General features: G+C 36.0%; 1 protein-coding gene across 1 annotated transcript in view; it reads left to right on the forward strand.

Annotated features, from left to right (window-relative positions):
* The window catches only part of LOC145694263 (uncharacterized), a 462080-nt gene that overhangs the window by 436920 nt on the left and 7085 nt on the right, over window positions 1-18075 (forward strand). The window contains exon 15 of the mRNA XM_081770360.1: window positions 15965-16020. Coding sequence (XP_081626486.1) covers window positions 15965-16020 — 56 coding nt within the window. The remainder of the gene's footprint in view (window positions 1-15964; window positions 16021-18075) is intronic.

An 18075-nucleotide genomic window follows, 5' to 3' on the forward strand; every position in this document is an offset into this window, starting at 1 on the left:
CTAAATAAGAAAAATCATAAAAATCAATGAAAGAATATATATATATATATATATATATATATATATATATATATATATATATATATATATATATATATATATATATATATATATATATATATATATAAGAAGTACCCATACATAAAAATGCTCCATTTCATTAGTATATCAAATCACTTCCGATTTTCTTCTAGGCAATCAACTTGTCAATAACTCTTCTGAAGTTTAGTTTCTACAATTTTTTCTATGTTGATAGTATAGCTAATGCACTGAGACTATTTTGAGCTACGGTACTCCTTTAAATGCTTTTATATTCTTTAATATGGTAAAAACAACTTTCAGTTTCTGAAGTCATCGGATTACTTACTATAACTTTCATTAATTTTGTTATATGCAATTCTCTTTCTACAGACTCACCACCAATTTCACGATAATATACTACATGGAATCTCAATTAGACTGCAAACGTCTGCTATCTTGTATATTTGAATTGCCAGGCATGCTGTCTTGTGAATTGTTAACGGTATACACGAAACATGCAATGTATCAAAATAGTTGCAGAGGCACCTTTAATTACGAAAGCTTTGTCCAAGTACTTTTGCATTGTTGTCTCAAGACACTTCATGACTGTTTATTTTGTATTTACGTTCTTTGTCAGATGTTAGGCTATATCAGACGAGATTTGCAGTTTAAAAAGGATATTACTGTAATGTGTTGGATGTTCTCACACCTGGAATTGAACCCTGGGCCTGTCCACCAAAGACATCAATAGTCACACTATAGAAGTGATGAGGCCAGGATATTTCATGAAACCAACCAAACTACGGAAAAAAAAACAGAGCTACTAGAATCTTTGGACTCCTAACGGAGACATACAGCATATTCAAACACCCAAAAATTGATGCAATCAATCAAAAGTGAGCGAATGTGACTTCTTTTTCTACAAGAGTGTTATGAGTTTTAATAGAAATGACCCTGCGAACAAATCGTGATAGAATATTTGACGTACTTTCCAGGCGCGCACCCAGAAAATTTTGTTGGATGAGTCCACATTTTGAGAGGGGAGTTCATTACTATAAGACACTACACTTATGTACGATTGATCCGATGTAATTCTAGAACCGAGAAACGATATCTAATCGTTAAGTTCCGCCATCTATATTTTAAGAAAAAATATAGAATTAGATTTTTTAAAGAAAATAAATAGTACAGTTGAAGTGTATCATCAGATCTTTAGGCTACATCAGTCATTTCTCTACTAAACAATTATAGTTTTATTATGAAAGTGTATAAACGTACACCCTCCATTCCGAAAGAAACCGAACTTTTGAAAACAAATAGTACCACTAGTGCCATCTGTTGTAATATTTTACCGGTAGATGGCGTAGTCCCTCATTGACAACTGGTATAAATGTCATGACATTTGGATGCACGGCAACAAAGTTATTGCGTTTCAACTGTCAGTGTGTTGTGTACATCGGTCGGAAAATGAGTTTCAAACAACGAGCTGCAATTGACTTTTGTGTTAAACTGGGCAAAACTTTTAGTGAAACGCACCAAATGCTACAAAATGCATATGGTGATGAGTGTCTATCCCGTACGCAAGTTTACGAGTGGTTCAGGCGATTCAAATCGGGTAGAGAGACGCTGGATGATGACGAAAGATCAGGCCGTCCCAGAACCGGATTATCGGAAGAAAACATCGAAAAAGTGCGTGAATTCATCAAACATAACAAAAAATCGTCGGTGAAAGTTATTGAAATGGAACTAGGCATTCCTCAAACAACCGAAGTTTTGGGCCTTAAGAAGGTTAATTCGCGGTTTGTACCACACAAACTCACCGAAGACCAAAAAGTTGATCGAATTGCGCATTGCAAAGACATCGTTAAAAGTGCTCGGCAGGATCGAAACTTCTTGAAATCGATTGTAACTGGTGACGAGACGTGGTGTTTTGAATATGAGCCCGAAACAAAGCGGCAAAGTGCTGAATGGAGAGCGCCGGATGAAGGAACACCCAAAAAAAGTCGCTTGGTGAAGTCAAAAGTTAAGGTGATGCTGATTTGTTTTTACGATTCAAAAGGAATTATTCACAAAGAATTTGTTCAGCCCGGCCAGACAGTCACTGGAGAAATGAAATGAAATTTTTGAGTTTTACGTCCCACGGTTATGCCGGTTAGGCTAAAGGAGACGGTGATGATGAGAGATGAGTGAAATGGTGGAATGAAGAAAGTGGGAGGAAACGGGAGAACCCCGAGAAAACCCACGCACACGGTGTTTGTCCACCACAAAGTTCACTTGGCGGAGGCTGGGATCGAACCCGGGACCTCAAGCACCAGAGGTGAACGCTCTACCACTGAGCCACCGCGCCCCCCAGTCACTGGAGAGTTTTACTTGGGCGTCATGAAGCGTTTGCTGGCAAGAATTCGTCGTATTCGGCCCGAATATCGCGAAATCAGCAGTTGGACTCTTTTGGACGATAATGCACCATCACATCGTTCGCGACTTGTAACTGAATTTTTGGTCAAAAATCACATTATTCGGTTGCATCATCCGCCCTATTCACCAGATCTCGCTCCGTGCGATTTCTATCTGTTCCCGAAACTGCATTTGGCGATGAAAGGAAAGTGGCACGCATCGATTGATGCCATTGAGAAGGCGACGACCGCCGTCCTAAAGACTATTCCAATAAAGGACATGGAGAAATCGTTTGACAACTTGTTGGAGCGTGCAAATATGTGTATCGATGCAGAAGGGGAATACATTGATTAATAAAAATGATTTGTTCCAAAATGTACATTGCTTTTTTTGTTTTTTTTTTAAACGTTCGGTTTCTCTTGGAAGGGAGGGTGTATGTCGAGTTTTGAGGAAGTTTTGAGGGAAGATCCGACAAAGACAGATTCTCCGTATGGGTGCGCCCCTGGTGCTCACACTTGTTAAATTCAGCGTAGTTTTAATGTGTTTATTCTAGTGCTCATACTTCTTTACTTTTTCAATCAGATGTTGCAAATATATTACATAATTCAGGCCCACTGCTAATTCCCTTCATTTAAGACGCGAGAAAAGCAAAACAATGATATTTTCATTTCATAATATACGTATCTGCCATTTATTCTTTTAAATTAATTTTGAAATTTCGACACAGTTTAGTTTTCACCTCTAGATGATAGATAACTTTGGTCGATTATATTCTAACTTAATTCTAAACTTTCATAATCCGTCAGTGCACTAAAATATATACAGTAGTTTGCAATCGTTCAACAGAATCCTCTACAAAATAGGGTAATGATAAGATTTTTCTTACAACAAATCTTCCGAAAAATGCTGCTGTATCGAACAGGCCTTAGATTCACTGTGTATTGAAAAAGTATTTTAGGAAAACCTAACACTACACACCTATCAAGAGGGGTATACGAGAGTATACGGAATATATTCATCTAATTTTTTTTTTATAGTTCAGTATATATTTACTTAATTGAGAGATATAATGGAAGAATAAGGATGGAAATAAGTTATAGTTTTGAAAGCGGTGGAGCGCATACCTACCTAAATTTCTAGCAGTACATAGAGCTGAAGCACATCACTGCAAATACCAACAATGGTCTTTTTCTATTTTGCGTATGTTTAAGATGAATGTTGAAATAGAAAAGTCAGTTCCAAAATTTCCTTCAGGTTCCCACAATACAGAAGGTGAAATTTTACAATTGTAGCAATGTTACCAAGTACAGTACGTTTTGATAAGCTATTTGCTTTTCTTACAAACTTTTAGTTTATTTAGACAAGAAAACCGTAGCCCAAAGAAAAATCAGAGATTATACGTATTTAAAAAGAAGTCTTGAAAATCAATTAAAATTTTTGTTCTGTGTTAACATAAGAATCTCTGGGGAAGAGTTCTAATTCTCCTATTCCTAGGTTTCGGATTTCCTTTCGGTACGACCTAGGAGAGCCGTACTTTTGTTTATTCCATTAGTTTATTTTCATTAGAAGAAATTGTCATAAAAAGAAAGGTAGATAACTTCTTCAAAGAATAAGTTATATACTACCTTATTCTTCTATTTTAAATTGCAAAAGTTCATTCTTTAATTCTGTTTAAAGCGCCATATTACTCGAAATTAGTCAACAATAGTTGTCAACGCTGCTCGTGCAAATCTTGATTTGAACGTCAGGAGACCACAGTTCCTCCCCTCAGCTATCCGCGTTTTCCTTCCGTACTACACACAGAACATTCTACCACGCTCGCTGCTCTGTTGTGAACATAGTGTGATGATGGAATGCATATACACAAGGGGTAAAGCAAGCTGAGAGTAGCTTGAAATGACAGTATAATAATATTCTTAATATCATTAAATATCTTAAGGAGCAACAAACAGAGCGCTATATTAGATCGTTCACCTGCTCCTATGAACTGCACAAGGCGACGCCATTGCTATATTTATATTCGTGTGTTTTATCTTTTGTACTTTTGGGCCGCGGTGGCTCAGTGGTAGAGCGTTCACCTCTGGTGCTTGAGGTCCCGGGTTCGATCCAAGTGAACTTTGTGGTGGACAAACACCGTGTGCGTGGGTTTTCTCGGGGTTCTCCCGTTTCCTCCCACTCTCTTCATTCCACCATTTCATTCATCACTCATCATCACAGTCTCCTTTAGCCTAACCGGCATAATCATGGGACGTAAAACTCAGATTCCATTTCATTTTTCTTTTGTACTTTAATTTATTTTGTTTGTTTTTCATTAGCAATATCTATATTATGAAGGTTTTACAAGTTTTACTTTTGGTTATTGTTTTTATTTTGAGTTCTTTTACTTGAAGCGTGTGTCAGGTCTTCCTATATGGTGTCATATTGCCCAATGTTCGCAGTTTATAGGGGGTGTTTATTTCCTTTATCCCCCACGCTGGCCAATATATAAAATACATACTATCCTACTTTTGATTCCTTTATTCACTGCAGGAGTTTCAAGGAAATTCCAACTGTACGTTGCTGGTTATGGCCTTGATAAAATGTCATATTGCCTTATATTTGCAGTTTCACGGGTGTTTACCCCCTTCATCACCAACGTTAGCCGATATAAGAAGACATGTATGTCCAACTTTTGATTCCTTTATTCACTACAGGAGTTTCAAGAAAATTCCCATTGTGTGTGGCTAGTTATGGTCATGCTAAAATGTGTCATATTGCCCTATGTTCGCACTTTAAGGGGTGTTTACCCCTTCATCACTCACGTTGGCCGATAGAAGACACGTATGTCCTACTTTTGATGTCTGTACTCACTTCAGGAGTTTCAAGCAAATCGGAGTGTGATATTTCATAAACCTTGCTTGTGAGAAGGCATTTCTGAACCTTTTAGCCATTATCATTTCTTATTATGAACACTATTTAAATAAATGTCTGTTTTTTATGTATTAAAGATTTGACGTTAGTCCTATTTTAAATTGAAATTCTAGAAATAAGAACTTTTCATTATTAAGTTATTATAAGTAATTATTTTCATGTAAGAGTAGGGAAAAATTGTAACGCAAACAGATCCTGTTGAGATTCTAACTTCCTTTCAAATTTCGAAAAAAGTTTCTTTCAATGTGACTCGATAATCGATTATATAAAAAGTATTCAACCTGCAAAATATCGTATCAATTCAGCGTGCATACACATTATATATGAAGTGCATAGTATACAATATTCTGTAGTGCCGGATTAAACAGAAGGCAAGCCCGAAGACAAGTGTATTTGTTAATTGAGAACACACATTTGAAACTGGGGGCCGCGGTGGCTCAGTGGTAGAGCGTTCACCTCTGGTGCTTGGGGTCCTGGGTTCGATCCTAGCCTCCGCCAAGTGAACTTTGTGGTGGACAAACACCGTGTACGTGGGTTTTCTCGGGGTTATCCTGTTTCCTCCCACTTTCTTCATTCCACCATTTCATTCATTACTCATCATCACCGTCTCCTTGTAATGTACCATTACAGTTGAAAGTAATGGCAACTTTTTTTACGCACCCTGTACCTAGTAATTTTTTTAAAATTCGATTTCGGTTTAGTTACACAATTTATTTACTCTCTTTACTTCAAATTAAATGTAATGGATCGAAAGGTTTCATTAGTAACCATATTCCCACTGAATAATATATTTATTTATATTTTGATTAAGTGTAAATCCCATTTTCGCATATACAAGTTGAATAGTAACAAGGTTTATCAGGCCGACGTCATACCAAAAAAATAATTCCGTCATTGGATATAAATTTTATTAATTTCAGACCAATGTAGAATTCAGTCAGGTACCTAATATTTCCCTCACCCCCTCTCACTAGTCCATAGTCACTTTCAGATCCGGTTTTATCTGGATTTGACAAATTTCTATTTGTTTTGTAATTTCCGCGGCTAAAGTTTTCGTCCTGATTGGGGGAATTCTCCTACCCCTGTTGTTTTCGGCGCAATGTTATCATAATAATCAAGGACGCATCTGGACGCACAGCTCTTAACGTGTACTGTCACATTTCAACTGGGAAGGACTAGGATTTTAATAGAATTCAGGTAAAACTCTGATTTAATTTCATAGTTGAAACATCGAAGACTGTTTAGGAGCACAAAAATATGTATTTTCATTAAAGAAACAGTGGATAGTTAAGTGAAATACAGGATTTCGGTTTGCAGGAAGCCATGTTTGCTGCCCAGATAGGATAGACAGTATAGGAAAGTGATTTTTTTTTTATCTTTTCGAATTCAGTTAGGGATTAGGGACAATACGACCTGTTTTGTGCGTTTCGTTTGTGTATCTGGTAAATGTGATATCTTTTTAAATCAATAACTGCATGTACATGGTAGGTTTCATAGCGGTAATACTAATTATCATAATGGCAGCTTAAGCTAACAAAAAGGGGCTCCTATTCATTTCCAAACTGAACCAGTTCTGGCGGGGGAATGGGTTAGTTATTGTTTGTTTTAAGGCCTTTTTCCCTCTCAGGGGAAGGGTCCCTCAATAAACCTCGTTAAGGTGCCCCCAGGGCATCAATCTTTAGTAATCATTTAGTAAATAATTGGTCAGGTCAATTGGACCTAGGGTTAACTCTTCTCATTTTGCCCCATAAAGTCTAATAGAGCCAACTCTATATACCAACAAGGGAGTACTTTTCCTCAATACGCATGTAATTAAATGGTGCTTGTGTAGTTAGTTTTTATGTGTAGTATTTATAGTGGTGTGTGTAGTTAGTAGATCTGTGTGAGTGTGTGATTTCTACGGTTAGGACAGTGTAGTTCATATGCGTTAGTTTAATACCATTTGTCTAACTCAAAGCACACTAAACGAGAGTAAATATTAGATTTCTGATTCATAAGTACAAGTATGTATTTCGGTACACGGTAAATTATGTCTCCACTACAGCGCCATCGTGTCCGTTTTCGCTAATCAGTTGTTTGTTGACATTACGTCATTGCACGAGTTAGTGATTTAGTTTGTTTGATTTTGGCCATTTATTTCTAAATTACATCCCATGGACATGGTTTTCGGTTCAAATGAGTGTACGTTTTAATGAAGTAGCATGAGATCTCGTAGTTCTGAAAATTACAGCTTGCTAGGTCAAGTAGCAATCGAAATATCCACTGAAATCAAGAACGCCTATCTTCTTAATAGCCCACATGATGTTACTGTTTGTTTCAAAATGTAATATTAAATTCTCTTTTCCCGTGGCTGTAGAAAAATTCCATTGTTGCTTTAGTTTTATCAGCACATCAGAAATAAAATCATCGTTGACAATTTAACTTTCAGTGTGTGCACGCCTGACTTTTTTTTTTAACAAAACTGCGAAGTAAATATAATTTGGGTGCTGCGAAACAAAGAGTCCGTGGTTCGATGAATGTTATCGTGTAGTAGTTTAAGCGTGACGGATCGTGATAATTATATGTTTATTAGTGCGTAATGTGAATATGTGTATGACCTGCATGTAAAATGTATGAAATAGGGTGTCTGTAAAATATTTCTTCGTGTGGAAATGAGTAAATAATAATTAAATGTAACGATATAATAATAATACGATTATAATAAGAAGTGAATGAGATAATATGACACCTATATTTAAATGGATAGGCCTAGTGTATATTATATAGTGAGAATATGAATACGTTTACTAAAAAAAAATCTCTCGCGTTTTGACTTCTACACCAGTACATTCATCCAACCGAGTTTGCTATTTGGATAGTAAAGTGTAGTTTGGGAATTGTATGTTACTTCGCATTTGAGTACCTCATACTAACAGCCCCGGATCTTAAGCCTTTCAACAGATAGGGTAGCATCATGTGGGATTTACTTTTAAAGGTTGACAGAAATGATAATTAAGAAAAATAATTGCTATATCCTGTGATCATTGAAAAGTACAGGTTTGGTCATTTGTACCTTTAACATTCATTGACTCTCCGAGATTTTTTTTTCGTTGCTTACCTTACTTATTGTGCAGTGTTCATATAGCTAACAGCCCAGTTCGGACTATCCGATTAAATCAACCGCTACTAAATTAATATTTATGCCCATCGCGTACCCGGACGTCGACCCATGACCCTCTTAACTACTTTCGTTTCTTTTCTTAGTTAATTAGATGATGGAAATTAACGACGTCCCAGACTTTGGCATGTCTGCGCAGGGTAGCCATCGGTGATGTTTGGTCATTGAAATCACCGATCCAAAATTTAGTTTATTTAATTTTTTTTTGGCAAATCATTAGTTAGGGATATCTTAGCTATTACTTTTACTCTAGTTTCTTTACTGTCCTTGAACCTTCTTAGTTCTTCTGAGGAGTCGAATATTTTTTTTTACTTAGAGATTTCAAAATTGGGGACGCAGTTACCTGGTCCCTTCCCCCTCTCCTTTTATCCTGCTGGTCTGGGCCGGATACGGGGCTCGGATTTCAATCTTACAAGCAAACTCTTGTGGGATTGGGATCTGATGGACACAGACTTGCATCCTTGGCAGCAGGACCCCCTCCTAGTTTACGTATTTAAGTAAACCACCCTCTTTTGGCATATGTGAATATTTTTGGCTATGAGTTGTTATATATTTAAATTCGATCACTTTTCTGTGTAGTGAGTAGTACTTTAATCTCTCTTCTTTCGTTGGCGCCGCTTTCTCTCTCTTGTCTCTTTCTTCCTTCTTACTTCGATATTTTTTTTTAATTTCAACCTTCCTCCCCCCCGGTTTCTGAAACTCATGAAAACATCCAATGTTCATATCACTTTTCTGTGTAGTGAGTAGTACTTTAATCTCTCTCCTTTCGTTGGCGCCGCTTTCTCTCTCTTGTCTCTTTCTTCCTTCTTACTTCGAGATTTTTTTAAAATTTCAACCTTCCTCCCCCCGGTTTCTGAAACTCATGAAAACATCCAATGTTCATATCACTTATTTCGATCGTATGTACTAACTGAGACATCGAGGGATACAATTCGTGGAGGTATTTCAGAACAACTTACTACCGTTTGTCACGATATTCAATCCACCACGGGAGAAACTGACGAGAAGGTACACTATAATTTCAGATTCCCAGAAAATTACTTGTTATTCATCGATCGTACAAATTATACACATTGATTAATGATTTCTGGTTTTCTTTCTATTGATTGGTTATATGGTGTATGTATTAGTAGTTTGGGCCCACTAGTTTCGAATAACATTGATTTTTTTCTTTCTCTGTATATACATCTATATATGTACTTACATATTTTGAAAGTTACGTGCCTGCTCTATTTGTTGTATTTCCACCTCTTATGTCAACTTATTAAATAATATCAACCATTCCTTTATACGCGGATCTTAGTAAATTGAGAATTATTATTAATTATCGGGTTTATACATATACATTTCAATGTTGCAACCTTATGAAAAGAAAAAGAATTTTGTTAGTCAGGGTTTTTGTTTTGTCTTTGAGCCAATAAAATGTGAATATTTATCGAATATAAAAAGGTTATGTAGAATTTAAACGTCGACGAAATACTGAGATTGATATTCGAGTGAAATTGATTATATTGAGGAATATGAAATATATATATATATATATATATATATATATATATATATATATATATATATATACGAGTATGTATGTAAAAGGCTCGGTATTTACCCTGGTTGTTTTAGGTTGCCATAGATTTTTGACACCCGACACTGACCAACTATTTGTGATATAAAGTATTACCGCGCAAATTGTAATAAATGACACCTTATTGAGTTGTTATTGATGTTTGTGACTATTAAAGTTGAATATCATGTTAAATACTGCATGTAAATAGAACAAGTAGCAGGTCGTAAGAAAAGTAAAAATAACCCTAATCCTTATCCAAATTTATTTTGCGAGATCATAGTGAAATCAGTAAACTACGAAACAGTGCGCCCCACCAACGAATCCTTCTATCAGTAATCTATGAAACAAATCCTCCCCTACGACTGGAAACATAACTATTTGGTTTTCGTCAGTTCAGTGACTACAATCTCTTGACTCCACGATCTATACTGGAAATAAAAATTTAGTGACCTTAAGTTGAACTGATTTTGGTTAATAATTTAGTAATGTGAATACAGGACCTACGATGGGTCCATTGGGATATCGTATAATGGAAATAAGTTCCCAATGTTTGGGACTGGACTCGATATTTTAAATCTCGATAAACTTTGAAATTTTATACCAAGTGCGTCAAGTGACGAAATGAAATTTATATATATATATATATATATATATATATATATATATATATATATATATATATAATACGAAGGAACTAAATTTTTTGTCTGTCGTCAAGACAAACGATTAAATACTCTCATGGACACCAATCATAGTGAATAAAGAGAGTAGAAAAAGGAGTTATTATAGACGTGAGAACAAAGACTCATAAAATTGTCGAAATTTCTCCTCTTGGGACAGAGACTCAATAAAATGCTACTAGTTTTTTTTTAAAGAATGATTAACCAATTATATATATTTTTTTCACAATGATATGTATTCATTGCACTGAATCTTAAATATGTTGACCTTTGAATTTTCTTTTTTTTCCTTTATTTTTTGTCATTCGTCTTTTGTCGAATATTTTTCTTAATGTAATCCAACTTTTAATATCTCTAGAAAGAGAAATGTGTTATTTGATATTGTTGAAAGTAGCAGATTTCTGTGCATGCTTATGAAACATTCTTTTTTCATGTATCAAATTTTTCCTGTTATGTCAAATTAAGTTTTCTTTTATTGAAATGTAATAAATGTCTATAGAAATGTAGTTAGGTTAGTTTAATTCAACTAAATGTAACCTGAAGTATACACTGTCCTGTATGAATGTGAGTGTGAGTGAAATGTAGGTTTAGTATTAAGTGCACCGATTCTTTGATATATATATGTGTGAGTTACTATAGTTAATGGTAGTTGGCAATTAAAGTCGTTGAATGTCAATACTAATTTAATTTAAGTTGGCTTTATGAAGGAAGCAAAAAGGACTGAAGTAACCTGAACGAACGATCATCATGAGAGAACTTGGAGAGTCAGAATCTTCGACAAACGTGTGTTGCTGATTTTTTTTTTTTTTTTTTGTGGTCGATTCTAACATGCCATCAACTTCGTCGTTTATTTTTCAAATATTGGATATTAGTCTAGAACTTCTGGAAATATTGAATAAACGGTAAAATTAAACTTTCTCATCTATCTCAGAGCTACATTGGGATAATTCGGTAGTTGGGGTTAAATGGATCTAGGTCTGGGATGTATGGGTTAACATGTGTCTACCTTTGATCACTTTAATACAAAACATTCACCCAATAGCCATTGGAAATGATCCCAATTCGATAATTATTCACTTTCCTTTACCCTATTTCTCAAAATATCCAGTAACAGTTTACTCTTTAGCACCTTCTTACTTTACCTCTTTTCTCTTCTATCTTCCTTTTCCTTTCATCATCATCTTCTTCTTCTATTTTTAATAAAACTGAAAAGGGGGTCGTGACTGGAGATTCCATATATAATAAACACGGTCATGTATTTATTTATTTTATTTTATTTTCTTCAGAAGTCCGATAAAAAGTTTTCTCGTTTCGATTGAATCTAGTATGTTCGAAATTAAGAAATGGATAATATATTCCAATATAATTAGACATAAGCCTATAGCTTCATGAATATCCCCCCCCCACCAGGGGCGAAGGGTTCCCACTCACGATTTATTCCATGCATCTCATTTGTTGAAGAGTATTCTTTCTTTCTTCTCCCTTTTCTGTTTTATCCTTTAGCCTAACCGGCATAACCGTGGGACGTAAAACTCAAAGATTTCATTTCATTTTTTACACATTTTAAACTGGTGGTGTTTGCATATTTTCTTTATTTCCATCATTACTTCCAACACTTATAAGCAGTATTACTAACTATAAAGACTACCACTACTAGTAATCAAAGTATACTGTATCGAACTAAATGAAAATAAATTATTGTTGTAGATACCTACATTTTTACTCATACTTTTGTGAAGTTCCTCACTAGGTCAAGTAGAGTCCTATATTCCTTCGTGGTGTCTATATTTTGCCGTTATTGTTATTCAACTCACTCCACAATTTACAATTATTATTATCCTTCCTATTAGTGTTGATATGGACATATTTCAACACTGAAAGCTCATTGCACAGCTCATTTCGATCGAAATTAATTTTAAGTTTCATCTTACCACCTCTGTTAAATCATCAAGTATAGGCAATGCTGGTGCCATGCGATAGTGTAACAATGAAAAGATTGTAAATCTAGTCTTATTGTTACAATAAAAATATATTCATCCTTGTAAATAATAAGGCAAAAATGACAGGTAACTTAATATTTAAGACCGTAGACTTATTTCGTAGCCCGGAGATCTAGCAACCATAATTACAGATTTTAATGTATAGTTATTTGTATCATCTTGCATATGGAGTCCTAGTGAAGCGAGAATTCGTGACTTGCAATTCTACAGGCTTGCAATTTAAAAAAAGGTTTGAAAGGACAATTTCATTTGTTCAAGGACATTTTTTCTAATCATTTGAGGTTTCGCATGTATCACGTTCAGTGTTCTGATACTTTTCCCATTCTTTTGTTTTTGAATTTCATATTAATATGAATTAATGGTATAAGTGTATCTTGCATCACTTACATCATACCACAACCCTTGAATCCTAAATAAATGTTCAATTAAGTATACAATCATCTTGAAAGACGTTAGTTAATTCACTTAATGCAGTTTAAGATAATAGAGTGTTTATAAACCTGTACGTGTTATTATGTTATTCATCTTAACTATACGAACTGTTGGCGCATATAAGGGAAGGTCAATGAACCTACATATCAATCCTACCAACTAAATCCGATTTATCTGCTCACCAACGCAGTTGTTATCTTCTAAATGAATTGAGGATTAGACAGAGCCGATAACTCTATTTCCAGGAACAAATAGGCCTATCTGTCCACAACCAGAATCACAGGAGTTTCTGTACGTTCTCGTGTAGTATTATATTGTGAAGCAGAATACTAACGCAGTCGGATCTATTGATGGACTTACTGCAGGCGATCTAGAAAATAAAAATTTTGTTACAATATAGTTATTTTTAGGTTTCAGTATAGTAAACAAAGCATAAACAAGAAATATTTTGTTATTGTTAAAATTCAGGTGCTCAAAGTGCATTTTTTGAACAGCAAAAATGTGTTATATATCGAAATGGAAATATTTCGTGACACACAACTCTCTCTAATGAAACAAAATAGTTTGTATTTTGTATATAATTGATAATCTATTTTATAGAAAAGGAGTCTAACGAGTTCTGAGTGTCAGATATGTTTGCCAGTTCATTCAAAATAGAAACTGAACACACACGTTTATGTATACTCACTGACAAAATTATTGAAGGATCAAGAAGTAATCGTCTAATTTAACTGCAATTCAGTTGATGTGTAGCGCAATGGACGGTTGTAAGAGGTTAGTTTCAAAGATTTAGACCACCAGAGGCCAAAAATGTCAGCAGGAGGGAATTATCTTGGTCGTGTCATTCAGTTCTGAAGCGCTGTGAGAGTCAGTCAGCAGCGTGCAGAAAGCGAAATAAACACACATAACGTATCGTCGCCGCATTAGACAGCATTACCAGGATTTGACGGCATTTAAAGCATCATGAGGATGCACAAGGCCAGTACGCGTTTCTTACGATTACTACATATGGGGGACATTCTGGTATCACTGTGACTTAATCTTGAAGCCAGTAGATACCTGAAAACATCAATACGCGACGTGAGTGTTCCGGTCGATTACGACAGACCACAACACGGGGGATCGTCACATTGTGCATGAATCATTATGTAACCCTGTGGCGTCTGCGTCTGCCATCCGGACACAAGTAATGGACTCTGTACAACATTCTGGGCCATTCACACCGTCTCTTGACGACTGATATAAGCTGGATTGCGGATGCACCGTACCCTGCGTAGGTTGCTATTAACACCATTGTATAAACGAGCTCATGTGGAGTACTGATGCACTCGAGCAGCATGGAGTTTTCATGAATGGCAGTGGACCGTGCTTAGTAATGAGTTTCGATTCTACGTTACATTATGTGCTTGTGTGGAGGCGCTGGGGACAGATATCACATCTAGACAATATTGTTGAACGGATGCCACCGACGTTACTCTTGGCATCATGGTATGGTGAGTCATCGCATATGATTTTGTCACCCCTTGTAGTAATTCGCAGAATCTTGACGACACAACGAAGCGTGGGTGAGATTCTGCTTCGGCATGTTCCCACTCCTGCGAGAGTACGCTGGTACAGTCTTTCAACAAAACAACGCTTGGACACACTCAGTACGTGTGTTATGGATTGTCTACATTATGCTGAGGTTCTTCCCTGGCCAGCAAGATTACCTGTTCTCTCCCTAATTGAATACGTCTGGGATTAACGGGCGCCAACTCCGCTTCATGCTGATCTGCAAGATCTCGATGTGTAGTTGAAGCAGCTATATACTGAACTTGCCTCAGTCAACGATACAACACCTCTACGACTCACTTCCGAGCCACATCAATGTATGTATCCGTGCCCGACGGGATGCTACAACTTACTCATATGCAGCACGTATTACGCTCGTACAACCAAACGTTGTCAGATTGATCTGATATGGTAACCATTATAGTAACGTTATATGACCTTGCAACCTGGAAAGTTTCATTCTTTCCCTCCATTCCACCTGTGTGCTTCGTTTTTAGTCAGTGAGTGTAATTATATATCTATATATCTATATCTATCTATCTATCTACCTATCTATCTATCTATCTATCTATCTATCTATCTATATATATATATATATATATATATATATATATATATAGAGAGAGAGAGAGAGAGAGGTTAATGAACTATACCGACAAAATGTAAGAGGTGATTCCTCACATCAAAATAAAAGGAAAAGTTCATATGAACTTTTGGGGGAAAATATATAGTTTCAGACTTAGGGCTGTTCAAAATCGTAGAAAATCTAAATTTCAACACGCGCTCTTTCGAATTCGAGAAGCCATGGAGTGGCTATCCATATCAGTGTAAAGGAAGTCACACATACATAATCCAAAAATGCATATTTCAATGTGCAAAGAGTGCTGGGGATTTCCTACAGTATATTTCCCAGACATGCTCTTAACAGAATTTTCAGATACGTTCTGATTTCAAGGTTGATCCAAAGCAGATAAAAGGTAAGCCCTGACAACAGGGACATGGAATGCTTTGGCGAAAGGTCGGAAATGTTAGAAACTGCCAGCACCACGCTTCCTTGTGTTCGGAATAGCGCGTGCTGGGATGTATTTTGTTATGGTATAAGACATTTTTTTAACCTATAAGCCTGAAATAGAACTTATTATCGTAAACGTATTTGACATACATACTTTTAGAATGTCCTATTTTAATAGTTTTGTACAGATTTTTTTCTATAGAAATGTTAGTAATAATGAATATCTTATTATTATTGCAGAGAATCTAGTATACAAAGGAATTCTGGATCAAACAGCTCAACAGGATCTTTACAGGGTAAGCATATTTTCCATTGTATTTCTTTATACAATGAGTTTTAATTTCGTACGAGCCTTAAACGAACAAGCAGTATTTTCTGTGTAAAACCCTTAAAGGTGGTTTGAGTAAACTAATAAAACGTTAAACATATATTGGGCCTTATGCAGAGTCGTTTTGATGTACTGTTACCATCATACTAATGCCTGACTACTGCAGGAAACATATGCTAGTCGGACTCTTTAGTATGACACTAGGGTGGGTCGTTTTGCCACTTTTTCTTCGGAACGAAATGTAATACCTGGCAAAAGTGGCCAATCCACATGGACATTGCAGGTATAGATTTTTTTTAAAAAATCTGATAATATCTTCTGTGAGAACTATTGCATCAAAGTTTCAAAATTTCACTGAAAATTGCAAAAAATACCAAAGTTGTTCATTAATTTTAGTTATGTTAAAGTAAACATATTTTTGGTGAAATACATGTCAGTTGCTATGTAAACTGACATTCAAGTATAAAAATGCCAGTTATATGCCCTTGGGAGGAATAGGGGTGCCTCTTCCGGGGCCAGAAAAGGTGGCAAATTCAATACAATTAAGCGTTTCTACAGCTTTTTTCGTCCTTGCCTTTTCCTTTGGGACCTGCTGGACCAATATGAAGATGAACGTGACAATTTTTTTGGATAGCATCGTCACTGGAGATGGTACGTGGTGTTATCACTACGAGCCGGAATCCAGAAGACAGTCCAGGGAATGCCGATTTTTACAAGCGCGATATGCAGGCCCTGGTTCATCGTTGGAACAAGTGCATAACAAATGGTGAGAACTATGTGGAAAAATGAGTCTGTAGCTGAAATATTGTTCTGTTTAGCTGTTCTGTTGTTAGTTATAAAAAATTATGAACTAGCTACAGTATTAGTATTAGTTAGCTCCATTAGTTTCCATAAAAAAAATGCATTACTTTAGGAACGACTTTCTTAGATTTGACTGAAACTGTTATGATTGCTCAGAGATACAATGTAAGCGAGAGGGCAGTGGCACATATAACAGCTGTGCTTCAGGCAGCTTCAAAGGCTGGAATTATAACTTCTCATAAATCTAGCGACATAACATCTGCTTTAACTGTAGACACGAACAAAATAAGGCGTGCGAAACTTAAACTTGCTCGGAATTTAAAAGAAAGTTCTAGAAATGATGATCCCATTAAAATCCTATTCTTTGATGATAGAAGGGATGACACTAAAACACACACAGGCATCATTAGAGAAGAGCACTTATCACTTGTGGCTGAACGTAACTCTCAATACGTTGGTTACGTGACACCATCCTCTGGCTCTGCACATGACGGGACCAGAGCTATTTTCCAATACATCATGAACCAACTCAGAGTTGGCTTTTATAAAGTTGAAATTCTTGGGTGTGATGGAACATACACTAATATGCTTGGAATGGAGTTGTTCTTCGAAAATTAGAGGAACTAACAGGAAAACAAATGCAATGGGCTATTTGTCTCTTGCATTTTAATGAACTGCTGTTGCGAGCTCTCTTCACGCATATTCAACGCGCTTATTCAAACCCCTATTCTTACACACGTCCCATAGTTTCAAAACTATCTAACTGTGAAAAAGCTTTCAGTGTTGCTATTCAAACCAATAAAATGTGACTTACCTCATCATAGTCCAGAAGAGCACAGAAAACTCAGTAAGGACCTGAGATGCTTGTTCCAGATATCTCAAGCCATTGATTCCAGAGCATGCCCGGAAGAGCTTGTTTCTATGTTCCCTGGCAAACTAAACGAAGCTAGCTGGTTGACTAGTGCAAAAAGAATTTTAACATTGTATATTGCAACAAAAAACCTACCAAGTAATTAATAGAAATTGCGACATTCATACTTAGAGTCTGTGTGGTTATGCAATGCCGTATCAGAACATAGTCTTCCATTGCTGATGGTCCTCTCACGTCTTTGAGGTCATTCAAGGTCTAGATACTTACCAAGGGAATACCAGACTGTAATCCGTTCATCCATTTAGACGAATGCAGTCTTTGCACTCCCAGAAAATTTCTTTTCGCCATGAT

This window comes from Thermobia domestica, chromosome 1 (assembly GCF_964235325.1).
Source record: "Thermobia domestica chromosome 1, izTheDome1.hap1.1, whole genome shotgun sequence".
Classification (NCBI taxonomy): Eukaryota; Metazoa; Arthropoda; class Insecta; order Zygentoma; family Lepismatidae; genus Thermobia; species Thermobia domestica.